Below are 20,925 nucleotides of genomic sequence, written 5' to 3' on the forward strand. Positions count from 1 at the left end.
GCTATTACCTTGAGATACACCATCAATAGTGATGATAAATGTGGCAAGTAACAACAATCTGAAAACATCAACAGCTAAATATATGATCCAGATACTTCCAAGCATAGTGTAGGGACTAGACAGCACTGGGTAGTGTTTTAGCTCCACTTGTCATCAATACCTACACCAATAACCACTTCCTGTATGCAAATGATCTGCACAGAGCAAGAACTTTACAATGTGGAGAGAAATCTGACAACTGCCCTCAGAAATCTGTCAGGGTAGTGTAATTGGAGCTAGTTAAGATAAAAATCTTGTAACATACAAGTCTGCGTATTCCGTTAATGAAACAGAGAGGTTCCTTGTGAGCTGTGTGGTTAGGACCCACTTACACAACTGTTGTCTTTCAAAATACAAAATACTTGCTAGTAGTAAATTCAAAAAGCACTGTAAGACTAACAACACGAAAAAAATAAATAAATAAATAAAAAATAAAAAAAATTGATTTCAAGAATCTATGCAACAGCAAAGGCACTGTGTGTTCCCCCCCCCCCCCCCCCCCCTCCTGCTACGTAATAGTCTCTCTGGTCTTGTACAGAGAGTCATATACCAATCGATTTGTCAACGATCTTTCTCTGGATGACAAAATAAACATGAGAAACGGCAAAGTGACGAATATTTCAGGAAGCTCTGCACACGAGTGTGGGACAGCAAACTTCCTATGGTGACGAAAAAATCTCATCTATCGAGTAAGTGTGCTGAGCACCATCTTATATGGTGCTAAGAACTGGACACATTACACGAGGTCTGCTCAACAAATTCTGGATCATTTATAATTTCACACCAATGGTGTGTTGGAGCAAAACATACTTGGCATCCCTGCACATACCTGAGTTTAATGTGTAACTGCCGGAAATTTCATTGTTGTAGGTCAATTGGTTATTGTTCAGTGCTCTATTGAGTAGAACATTGTGTCACACAGTTTGCAAATTTCGGATGGGAGTTAGAGGAGCAATGCATCTCCATTAAATTTTGTGTGAAAAATCAAGAAAATCTTTACACAGTTTCATCAAATGATGCAGGAAGCCTATGGTGAAGAGTGCTTAGCTGTACTCAGTGTTACGAATGGTTCACATGGATTACAAATGGCCAGACGAAAGTTAAAGTTGATGCTTGTTCAGGTCATACTTCGATGTCATGCCAGGAACATCATATCAGGAGCGTCAACAAAACTGTGCATGTCAAACAAAGGCTGGCTGTCCGACAGATTGCAGAAGAGTGTTAACATTTCAGTTGGATCATGTCACGAAATCCTGATACAGCATCTTGGAATGCGTTTTGTTGCCACCAAATTCGTCACACGTGAGCCAAGACCAGAAAGACCTTTGTCTCGCAATCTGTGAAGAACTTTTGGATTGCGAAAATCAGAATGCAATATTCCTTAGGAGAATCTTAACTCATGATGAGATGTGGGTCTACGGTTATGATGTTGAGACCAAGATTCGAGAAAGGTTCTGCAAGACCAAAAAAAGCTCGTCAGGTCAGGTCAAAAGTCAAAGTCATGCTTACAGTTTGCTTTGACTCTGACGGACTAGTTTATTATAAATTCATGCCAAGGGACAAACTGTTAATTGATGGTATTATTGGGCTGTGTTGTGATGCCTGTGATAAAACGTGAGAAGGAAATTGCCAGAAATGTGGCAAGACAATTAACGGATCTTGCACCACGATAACGCACCTGCGCATTCATCCCTGCTCATGTATGACTATAAAACAAAATTCCTGTGCTGCCTCATCTTCCATACTCTCCAAGCCTGACCACTGAGGACTTTTTTTTATTTTCAAAGTTGAAAACCCTTTGAAAATCCAGCAAAAGGCATACCAAAACTGCTTCCGAAAGTGAAAAATGTTGATGGCAGCAGTGTAGCAATTATGGACGAGAGTATTTCAAAGAAGATCATGCACAATAAGTAAAAGGTAAGTGTAGAAAAATTTTGTAGACAAAGTTCTGGAATTTTTTGAACCGACCTCGTACATGAGCTGAACACTTTTCATCTACAGTGCTTACGAAACAGTCTAAGCATAACACATATGGACCAAAAGACAAATGAGTTGATTGTGAATACTGCACAGCTACCATGTATCACCAACCATCTGAAGAAATGTCGCCTGCGGTGGCTAGGACACTTACATCGTAGGAACTACTCGCATCTTCTCCATTACACACTACTTAGTGAGATAGCACTTGCCGAGTGACCCCCTGGAAGACATGCATTGCACTTTAAGGACTGTGTCAAGTGTGGTATGAACACATTTAATGTTGACTGCCAAACTGGGAGGAGCTCGTCAAAGACACCACAGCAGGTGGAGGAAACTTGTCAAAGAAGGCAACAAGTCCCACAATGGCACCTGGCTCAACAACTTAGCTGTGAAACGAACATGTAGGCAATCACCTCTGACAAATCCCTCTTTTGCAGTGATAAACACTTGCCCCACTTGTGGGAGCCAAATAGGTGCTCTCACTGAATGCCTATGAATAGGTTCATTACATGTTATCTCAAATACACTCCAAAACACAGACTTCATCAATCTGGAATAACATCACCACCTGTACAATGTGCAGTGTCCGCTGGTTAGGATAGACTTAAACTGGGGTAGAATAGAACTCACCTACTGAACAGACATCCCTATTCTGCAAATTCTGAATACCAACAAAAGCTATGAAGCTTAGCATGCCTCCCAGCAAGGCAAAGCTGGAACAGTGAAAGGAGAGAACACCACACTTCTGTATATGGATGGCAGCAGCCGAGCAGCTGCCCCTTGGACACATAGAAAGTTTATCGACAGGGAAGTCAGGAAACATTTTGATTCAGACTGGGAAGATCCAAGAACAATAAGAAGAAAGAGGACTTAACTGTTGGTGATATGTACTGTGAATGCAGACAACAACAAATCACAAGCTTCAGTGGCTTCTGTATCCAACTTTCCATGGTATCATTCATGTCACCCCAAGGGCCACAGGAATTCCAAAGTTCCTGACACATGAGACATGAAGATACAAGTGCATTACATGTGTTGTATTTTCCCACTTTTAGTCTTCTGTTTCCTTATTTGTAATCAGTCTGTACATTGGCACATTTCTGACTTGAGAGTAAATAAATGACCTTCAATGGCCTCACCCTTAAGATTTCTCAGGTGTGGGAGCTAAGTTAAGTTTTACACTGAATATGAGGCTCAAAAATCACAGTATTGTCAACATTATGGACGAACCTATAAAGTGCAATTGACTGGAGCTGAATATAATAGATTTTGTTTTCAGTATAATACATAAAACAGTACTTACAATCCACTCCTCCAACCTCTGAGGCATCAACTGCAACTGACAAAATTACTGTTGCTAGGGGACTTAAAGAGATGGAAATTGTAGTACTTCTTGGACTTCCATTTTTCAATTTGCTTGGAACATTAATTCTAAGAAAAATGGGCACTATTTCTGATCACTTAATACTGAGAGGTCTCTTTCCTCCCTCTCCCGTCACTTGTGGAGCTGACCAAACTTCCAGCTTGGCACTTGAGTGCACACAAATATAGCACAATAAGTGAAACACTAGTTGACGCTCTCAAAGTCGCTTCTGGTTTCAACTGTTATCAGCTGATCATAACAAAGTTGTGACACTTCTTTTAATGTAACACTCTTACTGCAGTCTGGAATATGAATAATTTAAGGAGTGAAGGCAGCAACTCACTGAATAGTGCAGGTGCTGAGTCACTGACAGAAATATAAAATAGTATGGTACATTTGCTAGCTTTTACATGAATTATGCTTCAGAGCTATAGAGGGTACATACACCTGTATGACTATGCTGCACTGACTGAGTGCATTGTGCCAGCACTGGGGTGAGAGGTTGTGTCAGTTGGGGTGGGGGGTTAGGAGGGGGAGGGGTGGGGAGGAAGAGGAGGAGGGGGAATTGGTGAAAGGTGGCAGACAGTTTGGATGGAAAGATAGTAGATGCACAGGATAGGAACTTAGGACTGGTGAGCTCATTGTGGCCATAAACAAGAGCTGCTGTGTGCAGTGCACTATGATGTGGAGGAATGGATTTCAAGGGGGAAATATAACAGAGGAAGAAGAATATGGAGGAGGAGATGACGTGAGTGCAGGGTAAGTGGAGTTAGTGTGTTCTGTGGTAGTGGTGGAAGGTGGGTGTGAGGCAGGGGCTAGTGGAGACTGACATGAGGTAACAGGATTGAAAGGTGTTGCATGAACAACTCACACAGGATGTGAGGCAGCCATTGAAATCCACTATAAAGAAGTTACAGCAATGCTGGTATATGATATGGTTGCTTTCACAGGTTGCCCTTCCTCAGACAGGATAGGATAAGCTAGTGATGGGGCTGGAATACAATGTGCTAGATGGCCTTCCATACAGGTACAACCCATGCAGCAAGGATTGGAGGACATGTGGCCTACAAATGGACTACGATATTGAACAGATTAGGTGAAATGCTGAATACCATTTTTGGGACAGTTGGGAAGGATTGTGGGTACGATGTTCCTCATTTCTGAGCACAACGGTAAGTTGTCAAAGCCTTGGCGATGGAAATGGTTCAGTTGCTCCAGTCCAAGAAGATTTTGGGCAATGAGGTGGTGCTCCTTTGCAGCTGGTTCCTGGGTGTTGGCTATATAATCGCCTTGGGGCAAAGTGGGCTATTCTCATTTCTGTTTACGATCACTTGATGTTGCTACTTAGTGTAAAATTATTTTTTTCATTATTCATATTGGAATCTTGTGGGTTAAGTAGACACCAACACATACTGTAAACAATTCAATTGTATGTTTCTTCTTTCTTTTTTTTCTACTGGTTATCTAACTTTATTGGTGGATGTCTCATATCATGATTGCTTAGAGCAGGGCTTAACAACTGGCCGGTTTTGAGCGCGAGTACTCGCGTCTGCTCAGGCACGTGCTCGCGAGCAGGTTCAAGGTCGTGGAGTAGGGAGGGAGGGGAAATGCGCGCGCACGGTTGAATAGGGCCGCAGCGTGCCTATTGAATTCGTGCTGACTGTGTAACGCTTAAAGTACTACGATCAGTTCAGATAACAGTCATTTCGCTGGTTAAGAATCATGTCAAGTCGCCGTTGTGTAACCCCAACCATGCTTTCGCAGTTCAACCCCCATTGGGATGAATTGTATCGGTTTACAGAAAAAGACGGTGTTGCAAAATGTTTACTATGTCACAAAACGCTGAATTCTTTTAGGAAATTTAATTTGCAGCGACATTATATGTCGTACCACGCGAAAGACCACAGAAGTGGAAAATGTGATGGACCAGATCGTGCACAGGAAGTTATTAAACTTGAAAGGAAGCTATCCGAAGAAGATCTGGACGACAAAGAAAAATCAACCGAGGCAGCTCTCAGAGTGAGTTACAAAATTGCTTTGCTTTTAGCAAAAGCCCTGCGCCCCTTCACTGATGGCGATTTAATAAAAGAATATTTGGTAGTTGCAGCGGAACATTTATGTCCATCTCAAGTTGAACAGTTTCGGAATGTGCCATTATCTAACATGACAATTATGTGTCGCATACAGGACATGGCAGATGACGTCCAGAGCCAGCTTGCAAATATCTGTAAAGATTTTATGGCGTTTTCTCTACCTCTGGACGAAAGTGTTTATATCACTGGAACAGCACAGCTTGCCATATTTATTAGAGGTGTTAATAGAGATCTTCAGGTGAGGGAGGAGCTCCTCGATGTAGTAGCCATGAAGAACACTACAACCGGAGGTGATATTTTAAGTAGTGTTGAAGAAAGTGTTGAAAATATAGGATTGTCGTGGAATTCTTTAGTTTCAGTCTCTACTGACGGTGCACCAGCGATGACAGGGAAAAAAATCAGGTTTCGTTGCGCTGTTGAAGGAGAAAATGCAAAAACTGACTGTGCTGAAGGAAATAAGGGGCGTTCACTGTGTGATCCACCAGGAAAAATTATGTGCAAAGAGTATCGCTCTAAAAAATGTGATGAGTGTTGTTGTTCGTACAACCAATTATATAAGGAAGCATGGGCTACAAACACAGGCAATTTAAAAGCTTTCTTGAGGATGTAGAAAGCCAGTATGGTAGCCTGCCTTAATACAGCGAGGTCCAGTGGCTTAGTCGTGGCGAATTATTAAATCGATTTTAGCGAGGTCCACTGGCTTAGTCGTGGCGAATTATTAAATCGATTTTTTTGCCTATTAGATAAGATAAATATGTTCATGGAAATAAATAACATGTGTGTTCCTGAATTGAAAGAGCCTTCAGGGAAATGTGATCTCGCATTCTTAGCAGATTTAACTAGCCATCTGAATGCTTTGAACATTTCACTACAAGGTAAAGATCTGCTAATTACTCATTTCATAGATCGAATACGAGCTTTTAAAATGAAATTGACACTTTGGGTGAGTCAGCTGGAAACAGGAAATCTAGCTCATTTTCCTAAATTATTATCCATGCAAGGTGTTCACAAAGACTGTGAACGTTATTCACATAGTTTAGTTGCCCTTAAGGAAGAATTTGATCAACGCTTTCAAGATCTGACAGCACTAGACAGTGATTTTGAACTGTTCTCCTCTCCATATTCGGCAAATATTCAAGAGATTCGTCCTCAGCTGCAACTAGAAATTATTGACCTGCAGTGTGACAGAGAATACAGAGACAAATTTCAGAACAAGAAAAACATTTTGGAATTCTACAGACACTTCTCTCAGGACAGGTTTCCTCGTTTGCACAAACTGGCAGCTACAATTATATCAATGTTCGGTTCCACATATGTTTGTGAACAACTGCTCTCTGCAATGAAATGTAACAAGACGAGCCTGAGAAACGCATTGTCTGATCGAAATTTAAACTGCGCGCTGCACCTACAATGCAAAAGAACAATTACTCCGAACGTAGATGCAATTGTAAAGGGTAAAAAGTAAAAGATAACCGAGAATCCCACACTTCAGTGACACCTTTTATTGTGTAACAGTTTACAAATTAATACGAATGTAGAGGCATACACTAAGCTAATAAAATTATGTGGCACGTGTACATTCTCCTTTATTTGTTTCATTTGTCACAGTAATAATTCGTGAGTGATATCCCTGCAGGTGGCGGCGGATTTACATTGACTGGCGGCAGCTGTTGTGTGCCCCACGTGACTCTCCCCCCTCTCCACTCTGGTCCGGTAGTGGGGGTAGCGTGCTCGCGCTGCTCTGTGCTCGCGCCTTGCTGCTCACAGCTTGCTCTGCGAGCACGTTCGTTGTGAAGCCCTGGCTTAGAGGATATAGGATTTGCATTAATGAATGCAGCTCTAAGTGGTACTTCACATTTGTATCCATTCTCTGTTATGTGTAGAGTGAAGCACATTATAAAACACGGTGAGGGGCTTTGCGCACAAGCAAGATATTGGGTTTCACATGGAGCCCAGGCAGTAGCTTTTTCTGCCACATCCATCTGCTTTATGTGCTTCGGGATGTATATGGAATAGTTAGCATTGATTTAAATATTAGAGAAATATGTATGGTAATTATTTTGATACTGTACTGTTAATTTTGGTGACTTAAAGTAAACACAAAATATATTATTTGCACAAGCGAGTGCAGTAGTATTTCATATATATTAATATTTTGAATGTGAGAGAAAACAGTATTCCCACATGGAGCTTGTCAATGTTTCCAGTTACTGGAAGGAAAAAAAATGCATGGAATATTTCACATGGAACAGAGAAATAGGGAGTGTGGAGGCCATCATGCCTTATTATGTGTACATCGGTCTAGTAATTCACTTTCCATCTCTTGTACTCTGGTCATTAACCACTTCTGAAACATGAAGCAATGAAATATGCACATGTACATAATACAGTACATTCTGAAGAATCGCCAAAAATAGTGTAGCGTTTATTTTTAAAAAGTAATTTTCAATAATTTACAAGTATTGGTATGTTTGTTGTACAGTTTTCCTATTGTACACAGATTCTCAGTGCCATGAAAATATTCCAGACCCGCACTTTTTAACATTGTTTTGTATTTCATTTACAGTCTATCAGAGTTCACTACTTTTACTTTTTTACCAATGAATGTTAACACAAGCATCCTCAGACCTTGATATTTATCTTATTATATTTTACACATAGTTAATAAATGTGTTGTCAAATATGCAATAACCAAATTTTATAAAATATATCACATTACATTAGAAAATATTTAGGAGAAACACGGACAAATATAGCTGACGAAAGCATGCAAAAGCCTAGAGAAAGTTTTTATCCATCAGTAGATGTCAAATGTCCGACGATTATTAGATTTACAGTTTTTGATTTGTTCTAGAGCTCTTGATGTGAAATATAAATGAATGGAATGGAAAGCATCATCAGGTTTCTTACCCGCTGACAAAGTGACTTTGCCTCTTCACTAAATTTATGGGAGTATTTTTCCTGATCTTCTTTGACTCTACGGTCCACTTCCTCTCGCTTAACCTGTGAAACAAAACACATTACCGCCTCAACAAAACTAGAGAGGGAATGGTATACAGAGAGGAGGGTTGGATTAAGGGAGAGTAAAATGGAGGAGAAGCAAGCAGGAGGGAAGATGAAAGGAAACAACTATATTAATGCCAATTAAACAAACTGGAAGTCAAGCTAGTAAAAGCAAAGAAGATGGGATTGCGGGGGAGGGTGGTTGGGAGGGGAGGGGGAGTCATGACATGAAACACATGGTTGCATCTAGGACAGTAAAATGTTGTTAATCTGTATAAAAATAAAAAAAAAAATCCACCAAAATGTGAAAAGCCTCAGAAAACGTTCGTTTGCTTTCTTAACTCGGCTAGAATTGTGAAAAGATATGGAAATATTCTATCAACAAGTTATTACATTACGACTAAGCACAGGAAAAAAAAGTTTTACTTTATGACCAATTCCAGTATATTATTTTTTTTTTTTTTTTTTTTTTTTTTTTTTTTTTTTTTTTTTTTTTTTGCCAATTTAGTTGTAATTTTTCTGCCAATTTAGGTGTTATCATTTTGCAATTTTGGTATTGTTGTGCGTCTATTTTGTTGCCATTTTTCATCAATTTTTGTGCTACTTTCAATTTTGATATTGTTATGTGTCAATTTTGGTGCCATTTTTTTTTAATTTTTGTGTTACTTTCTGATTGCTTAATTTTGACTACTGTACGTTCTTTATTTTTGTCTTAATTGTTTTTCAGTGTTATGTTGAAAACAAAAATACACCTATCATTTACATTACATTCACAGACAGGTGAAATAAAAACAAATGCTAAAATATTTAAGCTTTAGAACATAGTTCTTCCACAGTAGAAACACATTCACACAAGCACAACTCACACATATGGCCAAAGTCTCTGGGCACTGGGCCCTGACTGTGACTGCATTTGATGTGAGCCACAATCTAGCTAGGATGGGTAGTGAGGATAGGGAAGAGGTATGGGATCAGGAGGGGAAAGGATAGCAGGGGGTGAAGATGCTAGTTGTTTTTCTTTTTTTTAGGGCGCAAAACTGCTATGGTCATTAGCGCCCAGCCCGTGACTTAGGAAACAGGAAAAAACCGAAATTGAAAACCAGCAGCAATGGGAACAAAGTCATAAAATTGGAGAAACTTAAAGCAGAAGGAAGGCTTAAAAATCCACTACAGAAAGGGGTTGGTTGTCCCCAAAAAAAGCTTCAAATGACTGACGTCATTTCACTGGCACTAATAAACTGGAGAAAGCGGTCGGCTGAGCGCGTGTCATCTGCTAAAATCGACGATAAATCAGGCGATAGCTGTAGACGGGAGCGTAACGGATTAAAATAGGGGCACTCAATTAAAAGGTGTCTTACCGTCCACAGCTCAGAGCAGTGGGGACAGAGAGGGGGAAGATCGCCACTTCAAAGATGTCGATGGCTAAAAAGACAGTGCCCTATCCGGAGTCTAGTTAAAATTACCTCCTCCCGACGACGCATTCGGGAGGAAGAGGTCCAAGCACAAGGAAGAGCTTTCACTTCCCGCAATTTATTATGGGGAAGTGTTGACCAATGCGCGTGCCATAAATGAACAACACGACGACATAAAACGCTCCATAGATCGGCGAAAGGAATCGATTGACTAGCTGGCCGAAGAAGAGAGACTGCAGCCTTGGCTGCAATATCGGCCGCCTCATTTCCACAGATACCAACGTGTCCCGGCAGCCAGAGGAACGCCACCGAGACGCCCCCCAGGTGGAGCAAGCGCAGACAGTCCTGAATCCGGTGGACCAGAGGATGCACAGGATGAAGAGCTTGGAGACTGAGGAGAGAGCTGAGAGAATCTGAGCAGATAACGTACTGTATCCGCTGATGGCGGCGGATGTAGTGGACAGCCTGGAGAACAGCGTAAAGCTCCGCAGTATAAACCGAACACTGGTCGGGAAGCGGAAAGTAATTTGGGGTGTCGCCAACAATATAGGCACTCCCTACACCTAACGATGTTTTCGAGCCGTCGGTGTAAATAAATGTGGCGTCCATCATTTGTGCACATAGAGCAGCAAATGCCCGACGATAAACAAGTGTAGGGGTACCATCGCTGGGAAATCGACAAAGGTCACGGAGCAGGCAGATCCGGGGACAGAGCCAAGGCGGTGCTGTACCCCAAGTTGTCAAGAAGGTTTTAGGAAAGCGGAAGGAAAGAGAATGGAGCAGTTGACAGAAGCGGACTCCCGGGGGCAGTAGGGAGGAGGAGCGGCCTGCATACCCTACATCAAAGGAGGCATCGAAAAAAAGGTCATGGGCTGGATTAGCAGGCATGGAAAACAGATGGCTAGCATAACAACTCAGAAGGACTGCTCTCCGATTGGACAGCGGAGGTTCAGCAGTCTCAGCATAAAGGCTTTCCACAGGGCTAGCGTAAAAAGCTCCAGACACTAAACGTAATCCACGGTGGTGGACAGAGTCGAGACGCCAAAGAATAGACGGCCAAGCAGAGGAGTAGACTATGCTTCCATAATCCAATTTCGAGCGCACTAAGGCGCGATAGAGGCAGAGAAGGACCACTCGGTCCGCTCCCCAGGAGGTACTATTCAGGACACGGAGGGTGTTAAGGGATCGCAGACAGCGAGCCGAAAGATAGGAAACGTGGGAGGACCAGCACAGTTTTCTGTCAAACATAAGAGCCACGAATTTAGCGACGTCCGAAAACGGAAGGTTGACAGGACCTAGATGTAAGGATGGCGGAAGAAACTCCTTACGTCGCCAAAAATTAACACAAACGGTCTTACTGGGAGAGAAACGGAAGCCGGTTTCGATGCTCCAAGAGTGGAGGCGATCTAGACATCCTTGAAGACGTTGTTCAAGAAGGCTGGTCCGTTGAGAGCTGTAGTAGATCGCAAAATCGTCCACAAAGAGGGAGCCCGAGACATCAGGAAGGAGACAATCCATAATTGGATTGATGGCAATGGCAAACAGTACAACACTCAGCATGGAGCCCTGGGGTACCCCGTTTTCTTGGGAGAAAGTACGGGAGAGAGTAGTGTTCACCCACACCCTAAATGTGCGCTCTGCCATAAATTCGCAAAGAAAAAGGGGTAGCCGACCTCGAAAGCCCCAAGAGAACAGTGTGCGGAGGATGCCTGTCCTCCAACAGGTATCGTATGCTCTCTCCAGATCAAAAAATATTGCTACTGTTTGGCATTTCCGGAGGAAATTGTTCATGATATAAGTGGAGAGAGCAACAAGATGGTCAACTGCAGAACGATGCTTTCGGAATCTGCATTGGGCAGGTGTTAAAAGACTGCGGGATTCCAGCCACCACGCTAGACGGTAATTCACCATACGCTCCAAAACCTTACAGACACTACTCGTGAGAGAAATGGGGCGATAGCTAGAGGGGAGACGTTTGTCCGTTCCAGGTTTCGGAACAGGAACGACGATAGCTTCCCATCATCGTCTGGGAAAGGTACTGTCGGTCCAAATTCGATTATAAAGGCGAAGGAGGTAACGCAGACTATGGGTTGATAAATGCAGCAACATTTGGATGTGGATACCGTCCGGTCCTGGGGCGGAGGAGCGAGAAGAAGAGAGTGCATGTTGGAGTTCCTGCATGGAGAAAACAGTATTATAGCTTTCGCGATTTTGAGAGGAGAAAGCAAGAGGTCGCACTTCCGCTGCATGTTTCTTCGGGAGAAACGCTGGCGGGTAATTGGAAGAGCTCGAAATCTCAGCAAAGTGCTGACCCAACGAGTTAGAAATTGCGACGGGGTCCACGAATGTATCATGCGCGACAGTGAGCCCCGAGACCGGGGAGAAATTAGGCGCGCCTGAGAACCGTCTAAGCCGACTCCAAACTTCCGAGGAGGGAGTGAAGGTGTTAAATGAGCTAATAAAGAATTTCCAGCTTGCCTTCTTGCTATCGCGGATGACACGATGGCATCGCGCACGGAACTGCTTATAGCGGATACAGTTGGCCAAAGTAGGATGGTGGCGGAAAACACGGAGAGCACGTCGCCGCTCACGTATTGCATCACGGCATGCCTCGTTCCACCAAGGAACTGGGGGGCGCCGGGGCAATTCGGAGGTGCGTGGTATTGAATGTTCCGCAGCTGTAAGAATAACGTCGGTAATATGGGTGACCTCATCGTCGACGCTGGGAAAGTGACGGTCATCGAATGTCGCTAGAGACGAAAAAAGTGTCCAATCAGCTTGGGCAAACTTCCAGCGTCGCGGGTGCATGTATGGCAGTTGAGACTGCAGTCTAAGGACACATGGAAAGTGGTCACTCGAGTGTGTATCATCAAGGGCGAACCATTCGAAGTGCCGAGCTAGCGGAACAGTACCGACCGCAAGGTCCAAATGAGAGAAATTTGTCGTGGAGGCAGATAAAAATGTAGGGACCCCAGTGTTGAGGCAAACTAGATCCGCTTGGTGGAAGACGTCTAGCAATAGTGAGCCACGTGGACAAGGATGTGGAGATCCCCAAAGCGGGTGGTGGGCATTGAAGTCCCCAACCAGCAAATAGGGGGGGTGGAAGCTGACCAAGAAGATGAAGGAGATCAGCTCGTGCCATTGGTGTGGACGATGGAATGTATACAGTACAAAGAGAGAACGTGTATCCGGAAAGGGAAAGACGGACGGCGACAGCTTGGAAGGAAGTGTTTAAATGGATCGGATAATAATGGAGAGTGTCATGGAGAAGAATCATGAGTCCTCCATGTGCTGCAGTGCCTTCAACAGAGGGGAGATCATATCGGACGGACTGAAAATGAGGGAGAGCAAAGCGGTCATGGGGAGGCAGCTTTGTTTCCTGAAGACAGAAGATGACCAGCGAGTGGGATCGTAAGAGGATCGACAATTCATCCCGATTGGCTCGAATACCACGGATATTCCAGTGGATAATGGACATAGAGTGAACAGAAAATGGAGGAATGTGACCAAGGGTGCTGTCAACTCAACGACTGCTCAGAGCTTGCGACCGACAGCATGGAATGGCATTCAGCCGAAGGCAGATGATCCTGATCCATAGGTTGGTCAGGAGCAGCTCCTGCCACCAGCGATCGGCCGGTTGACCGGCCACCAGCAGTGCGCCTCGGCGACACAGAAGACGGCCGAGGGCGATTTCCGCCAGGTGGTGCTGTAGATGGGACACGCCTTGGTGGAGAAGGAGAGGAACTGGGTTTCTTTGTAGCCTTCTTGGCAGTATGATGTTTAGATGAAGGAGGAACCGATGGTTGTGAAGTTGCGGTACATAAAAACTCTTCACGAGTATGCTCTTTTTTGGAAGTCTTGGTGTCTGACTTTTGGGCTCGAGATTTAGCAGAACCCGACGAAGGGTGAGCCATAGAGTGGGCAGGCGAAAGTGGTGAGGTGGAACGGGCGATCTTTGCGCTGGCCGATCTGACGACCGTGGCACTAAAGGTGAGGTCGCAAGTCTGCGTGGCCGCCTCCTTTGTTGGCCGAGGAGAAGCAAGGACAGAGCTGTATTTTCCTGTCTGAGGCACGGTGGGGTGTCGACTGGCGAATAATTTCCTTCACTCTTATTTCCTGTATGAGCTTTTCGTCCTTAAAAACGGGGCAATCTCTAGAGGAAGCAGCGTGGTCACCCATACAGTTGATGCAGCGAGGGGATGGAGGTGGACAAGCACCCTCTTGGGCATCCTTGCCACACGTAACACATTTGGCTGGATTGGAACAGGACTGGCTGGTGTGATTGAACCGCTGACATCGATAGCAACGCGTAGGGTTTGGGACGTAAGGGCGAACGGAAATTATCTCATAGCCTGCTTTGATTTTCGATGGGAGTTGAACTTTGTCAAATGTCAAGAAGACAGTGTGGGTTGGAATGATGTTCGTGTCAACCCTTTTCATAACTCTATGAACAGCCGTTACGCCCTGGTCAGACAGGTAGTGCTGAATTTCTTCGTCAGACAATCCATCGAGGGAGCGTGTATAACCGACTCCAAGCGAGGAATTTAAGGTACGGTGCGGTTCCACCCGGACAGAGAAGGTGTGGAGCAGAGAAGTACGCAGCAATTTTTGTGCCTGGAGGGCACTGACTGTTTCTAACAACAGGTTGCCATTCCGTAATCTGGAACAAGACTTTACAGGACCTGCAATTGCGTCGACACCTTTCTGAATAATGAAAGGATTGACCGTGGAGAAGTTGTGACCTTCGTCAGACCGAGAAACAACAAGGAACTGTGGCAACGATGGAAGAACTGTCTGTGGTTGAGACTCAGTGAACTTACGTTTGTGAGCAGACATAGTGGAAGGTGAGGAAACCATTGCGGAAGAATCCCCCATGATTACCGGCGTCTCCGATGGCGCGCTCCTCCCTTGTGGGGGCCCTCACTGAGGGCACTCCCGCCTTAGGTGATTGTTCACACCTCAGGTCACACCTCCCGACAAACGGACGGAGGGACCAATCGGCACTTTCGGAAGGTATCAGCTCGGGTAATCACCCCTCCCTGGGCCTGGCCGTTATCAGGGGGTACGTACGTGTCCTACCTGTCTACCTGGGGCGGGGAATTACGCGTTACCCCGTCACCGGCTACGCATGGAAGTGCGTGGGTCGGCCTTCAGACACGCACAGGGAGGAAAAAAGAGAAAGGGAAAGGAAAGAAGAGGGGTCTCAAACGCCGCAGCGGAGAAAAGGGCGAAGAGAAGAGGGAAGGAAAAGAGAAGGACAGAGGAAGGACGAAGACTTGCAAGTGTAGAAAGCAAGGAATTTGTAACAGTTTCGAGCGTCTGTCTCCGGACGTAGGCACAAACCATACTCCCAGAGGGGGAGAAAGGGAAGGAAAGAGCCAGAGGTGGAGGGGGGAGGGGGGGGGGCGAAGATGGGGGACGGGGAAGGATGCGGAAAAGGAAGGTATGCAACCCAGAAAGGAAGGAGGGCCACATTAGCTCGGGGTCCCGTGCTCGCTACGCATGTGTCCACAAAAGAGTTGTGGACCCCCTGGGGGGGGAAGATGCTACTTGTGCCTTTGGGGACCTTCAGGGACTTGGTGACAGGATAGGGCTGCTAGTTGTACCGCACCAGTAGCCTAGGGATAGTGTCTTTGACTAGTAATCAAAAACATCCTTGGACCAGGTTTGAATCCCACCCCTACTTAGATTTTGAATAAAAATTATCAGCAATGGCAGCTCAAGACTCCCGGCATAAGAATTCACCCTCATTCTGCCAACAGCTTTGTCAAAGACGGCAGAGGAGTGGACAGAGGTTCAGGGCACTCTCTTGCCCTTATGGTGGGAAACTGACAAATGTGGAAGAACCAGCAATGGTCAACTGCATGAGGGTGCAGAAGTAAATGGAAACTACTGCATTAAAGACATATAACGTTTACCAACAAGATATGTTGCCTGCAGCTGAAAAAATCTCACAATGGCCTCTCCATAGGGCAAAAGATCCCAGATTTGTCTCCAGCATTTGGATCTCTGGAAGGAGGTGAGGATGAAAAAAAGATTGAATAACCAACGACAGGATTATGTTTAACGGAATATCATAAGCTTTCACATGGCATAGAAACTAGAATATCTAAAAGGGAAATGCTAAGGCTCAATCTAGATAATAGTGGGGTAAGTGAAGTGAAACTAAAAGAAAACAGGTTTTCTGGTCAGATGAATATGAGTATATATCAACAGCAGTAGAAAATGGTATAGTGGGAGTAGGATTCATTATGAATAAGAAGGTAGGAAAGAGAGTAAGTTACTGTGAACAGTTCAGTGATAGGGTTGTTCTCATCAGAATTGATATTAAACTAACAACAACAGTAGCTCAGGTACACATGCCAAAGTCACAAGCAGAAGACGGAGAGACGGAGAAAGTATATAAAGGATATTGACTGGGTAATTCAGTACATAAGGGGAGATGAAAATTTAATAGCATGGGGGACTGGAATGGTGTTGCAGGAGAAGGTGAAGATGAAACAGTTAAAGAAGACTATGATCAGAGATCAGAAAGACTAATGGAGTTTGAGAATAAATTTCAGCAACAGCAAATCACAAGGGGAGAACATGTACGAGGAAAAGCTGGGAGATATGGGCAGGCAGAGATTCTGAAATCAAATATTCGGAGCAAACATAGGCTCAGATTATAATTTAGTAATGAGGAGGAATAGCATGAAGTTCAAGAGACCAGTTAGGAAGAAACGGTGCACAAAGAAGAGGAATAGGGAAATACTAAGGAATGAGGAGATACACTTGAAGTTCTCTGAGGCTGTATATACTGTGATAATGAATAGCTCAGAAGGCTGTTCAACTGAAGAGGAATGATCATCTCTAAAAAGTGCCGTCACACAAGTTGGTAAGAGAAATATAGGTACAAGGAAGATAACTGTGAAGAAACCCTGGGCAACAGAAGAAATACTTCAGTTGATCGGCGAAAGAAGGAAGCACACAATTGTTCAGGAATACAGAAACACAAGTCACTTAGGAATGAAATAAACAGGAAGTGCAGTGAAGCTACGGTGAAATTGCTACATGGAAAATATTAAGAAATCGAAAAACAAACTGTTGGAAAGGAAACGGATAGATAACATTCCAGCAAAATTTCTAAAATTATTGGGGTAAGTGGCAACAGAACAACTATTCGAGTTGGTATGTAGAACATATGAGACTGGCAATATACCATCAAACTTTCGGAAAAACATCATTCACACAATTCTGAAAATTACATTAGTCGGCAAATCTGAGAATTATCGCACAATCAAGTTACTGACAAGAATAATGTACAGAAGAATGGAAAAGAAAATGAAGGATCTGTTCAACAATAATCAGTTTGGCTTGAGGAAAGATAAAGGCACCAGAGAAGCAGTTCTGACATTCCTGTTGTTAATGGAACCAAGACTGAAGGAAAATCGAGACAACTATAGGATCTGTCGAACTGTAAAAAGAGTTAGACAATGTAAAATGGTGCAAGATGTTTGAAATTCTGAGAAAAATAGAGTAAGCTATAGGGATAGATGGGTAATATAAAATCTGTGCAGGAACCAACAAGGAACAAATAAGAGTGGAAGACCAAGAATGAAGTGCTCGGACGGGGATGTAGCCTTTCGACCCTACTGTTCTATCTATACGTCAACGAAGCAATGACAGTTATAAAAGAACAGTTCAAGGGAGGGATTAAAATTTAAGATAAAGGATATCGATGATAAGATTTGCTGATGGCACTGCTGTCCTCAGTGAAAGTGAAGAAGAATTACATGATCTTTTGAATGGAATGAACAGTTCAACGAGTACAGAGTATGGATTGAGACTAAATCGAGAAAAACGAAAATAATGAGATGTATCACAAATGAAAATAGCTATAAACTTAACATCAGAATTGGTGATTATGAAGTAAATGAAGTTAAGGAATAGTGCTATCTATGCAACAAAATAATCCATGACAGGTGGAGCAAGGAGGACACAAAAAGCGGACTAGCACTGCCAAGGAGGGTATTCCTGGACAAGAGAAGTCTACTAGTATCAAACATATATCTTTTGAGGGAGAAATTTCTGAGAATGTAGGTTTAGAGCACAGCACTGTATGGCAGTGAAACACGAATTGTGGGACAATCAAAACAGTGGAAAATCAAAGCATTTGATACCTGTATGTTGTGTTATAGAAGAATCACGAGGCCTAATAAGGCAAGGAATGAGGAGGTGCACCGCAGAAGTGGCGAAGAAAGAAATATATTGAAAATACTGATGTGAATAAAGGGACAGGATGATAGGACATCTGCTAAGACATTCCATGGTACTTGAGGGAACTGTAGAGGTAAAAACTGTAGAAGAAGACAGAGATTGGAATACAGCCAGTAAATAACTGAGGGTGTAGGTTGCAAGTGCTAGTCTGAGATGAAAAGGTCGGCAGGCCACATCAAACCAGTCATAAGACTGTGTGTTTGATTGGTTGTGTCATAATCTGAACTGTATGTCAGTAAAAGACACATCCTAATCTCTTGTCTGATGTATAGTCAACATTAATAAAGTCTGATTATAACGTGAAGTAGTCTGAATACTGATATAGTAGTCGTTGGTATCAAATCAACATTTCAGAAGGTTTCATCTAGTCAGGTAGATGTGTTTATTGGTAACACACACGCACTGACGAAACTCTCGCAGCAGGTAGGATGCTGTTGAGTACGTTCCACAGACACAACAGTAATGCATCAGCATAATTACCAACAAACCTTATAACAATGCCGGCAGGCTGGAGATTCAACTCTTATGACCGTACCTGCCTAACCAGTACATGGAGGTGAGACTCATCCAGGGAGAAATGTTTTCTATAGCAAAACATATGTTTTAACATTACTTTTGACTTTACTTTTAACATTTCTAGCTTCACTGTCTTCCATGTGTTATGACTCCACACCCCTTCTTAATATATAATTTTTTGATGTGGAAGCACAGGTAAACTTATTTGTTATTTTTTTAGAGGAGACTAAACACACTCAATATGTAACTGAAAATCTAAAATGTATTTTCATCAAATGTGTAGTGGCATGAATTGAAATCAAAATTTTACTTGTTCTAAAATCCTTCATCATTGCTCCCTTGGAAAATATGTTTCTTTGAGATGTCTGCTACAAGCATTCATAAAGTATTCATAGTGTGAAACTGAATGGTTTGTCTGATTTAATAAGGCAGTCTGCATGTTTTTTTAATAAAGCAGACATGGATGACACATTAGGTGGATTGTAAACATGCAACAACTACATAGAGGACTAACAGACAAACAAAAGCCCCTGATAATCCCAAACCAACTCCCAATGCTCAATGGCTACAGGAAGTTCTTCCAGTTTAATAACCAGAGACTAGAACTTTTGTAGAACGCCTTTTCAAATATGTTTGATCTAGCTTCAATTAGAACATGAATCTGTACAATTTACAAGTAATACATAAAATCGATCCAAGTAACACAATTATGGCTTTATTAATCAAGCTCTGAACAATAACAGAAATAAGCCTCTTGTGACTCCACATTTACCAAGACAAAAGAATCATACAGAAGGTGCAACATCAGCAACACACAGGACAACTGATGTGACTAGTACAAACTAAAAGAATATAGGACGAGTGAGTCAGCACTGTTCTACACGTATGTAGATGTGAATTGTTGGTAGACAGCATGGTGAAGACTGTTGTGTGTGCACACTTTCTATAGGCAGCTTCTAGTGACTGGCCCTCTCTGGCACAGTGGGGGCCAATTTCACTGTAACTGGAGTTACGAACAACAATGGTCAAATTTATGCTTGTTCTGCACACATACGTCACGCATTCTCAGACAGCCAACGAGCAATGGGTAGTGTTCTGAGTGCCCTGCTGTGAATGCCACAGGTTATGAGAGCATTAAATGAGAGTTGTTTAATGAATTTCTACTCCAAATGTTGCAAGTTGTCATCGCTGATGGTTGTGGCAAGTAATACAATCTGCATAAGCAAGCAAGAGACATAATTTGCTGGATATTCACTTTATTCAAGGGGAAAGCACGCGCATGTGTGTGCCAGAACTGTCGCTTGGAATCCTCAACAATGTAATCCCCATTAGTGCCTCGGCATGCACAAACCACCATCGTTCGTGGATCTGACTATAGTAACAGGATACAGCAGATTGAACCTCCACATAGAAGGTAACGGTTTTAGTATTATGCCATGTGTTTACTTGGCTTCCCATCAGATCATATGTCCTTCAAAAGCAACAATGAGTGCCAGAGCAAACACATGGTTTCATTGTTCTTCCAAATTTCCTTTTCTTTCAGTTCTCACTTGACACTGTTGTGTGAAGTAGCTAGTAACAACCCGAAATTATTTTCTACTGACAGTAAAATACTTCTGAGCAGTCAGTGAACAATGAAAGAAATATTTAATTTCTCAACATATCAGGGCAACCAAGCACAAAAATGCATTTACCAACATTACTGGGAAGAAGATTTCTTTGCTTTCAATGGCAACTGTGACATTGAGTCAAAAATTGGAATTTGAATTTGACTTGAGTAAAGCTTTAATTCATGCCTGCACCCGATTGTGGAAACTACACATTCCTACATTAGGTCAGTTTTTAGATAAGTCTGAGTCAAGTCTGTGAAAACTTTACTTGAATGAACGTTACAATGAAATAATGAAAATCATTACAGTTAAAGTAAAAAGATTTGAATTTCAATCAACGAGTCAACTGATCCTACAGTTCATTTTATTGCCAATATCGACATCAGACTATCAGATCTTTCAGGTGAATCAATAACAGCATTCCTGCTTACAAAAGAGTGCCCAAAAAAGTTAACAATTCACTCATTGCACTGTTATTTAGCAATTCATTACAGTTACTATAACCTGAAGACAATCAATATGACACTGTATTACTTTTTTTCTTAGATCCTGCTCCATATATGAGGAAGGCTGAGACACTTAAAAAGTGCCTTTTCCACTCATGCTTCACATGACCTGCAAAACACAATGTTTTTTTACAAGGTGTCAGA

At 42.9% G+C, this 20,925-nt stretch overlaps 1 protein-coding gene across 2 annotated transcripts in view; it reads right to left on the minus strand.

The window, feature by feature from the left end:
- Positions 1-20,925, minus strand: part of LOC124788185 (G protein-coupled receptor kinase 2) — a 163,911-nt gene that overhangs the window by 34,866 nt on the left and 108,120 nt on the right. For both annotated transcript variants that reach the window (XR_007016066.1, XM_047255345.1), the window contains exon 10: positions 8,386-8,478. Coding sequence is in view for 1 of the 2 variants with exons in the window: in XM_047255345.1 (XP_047111301.1) it covers positions 8,386-8,478 (93 nt within the window). In the remaining variant the exon portion in view is untranslated. The remainder of the gene's footprint in view (positions 1-8,385; positions 8,479-20,925) is intronic.

Source organism: Schistocerca piceifrons, chromosome 3, assembly GCF_021461385.2.
Source record: "Schistocerca piceifrons isolate TAMUIC-IGC-003096 chromosome 3, iqSchPice1.1, whole genome shotgun sequence".
In the NCBI taxonomy this organism is placed as follows: domain Eukaryota; kingdom Metazoa; phylum Arthropoda; class Insecta; order Orthoptera; family Acrididae; genus Schistocerca; species Schistocerca piceifrons.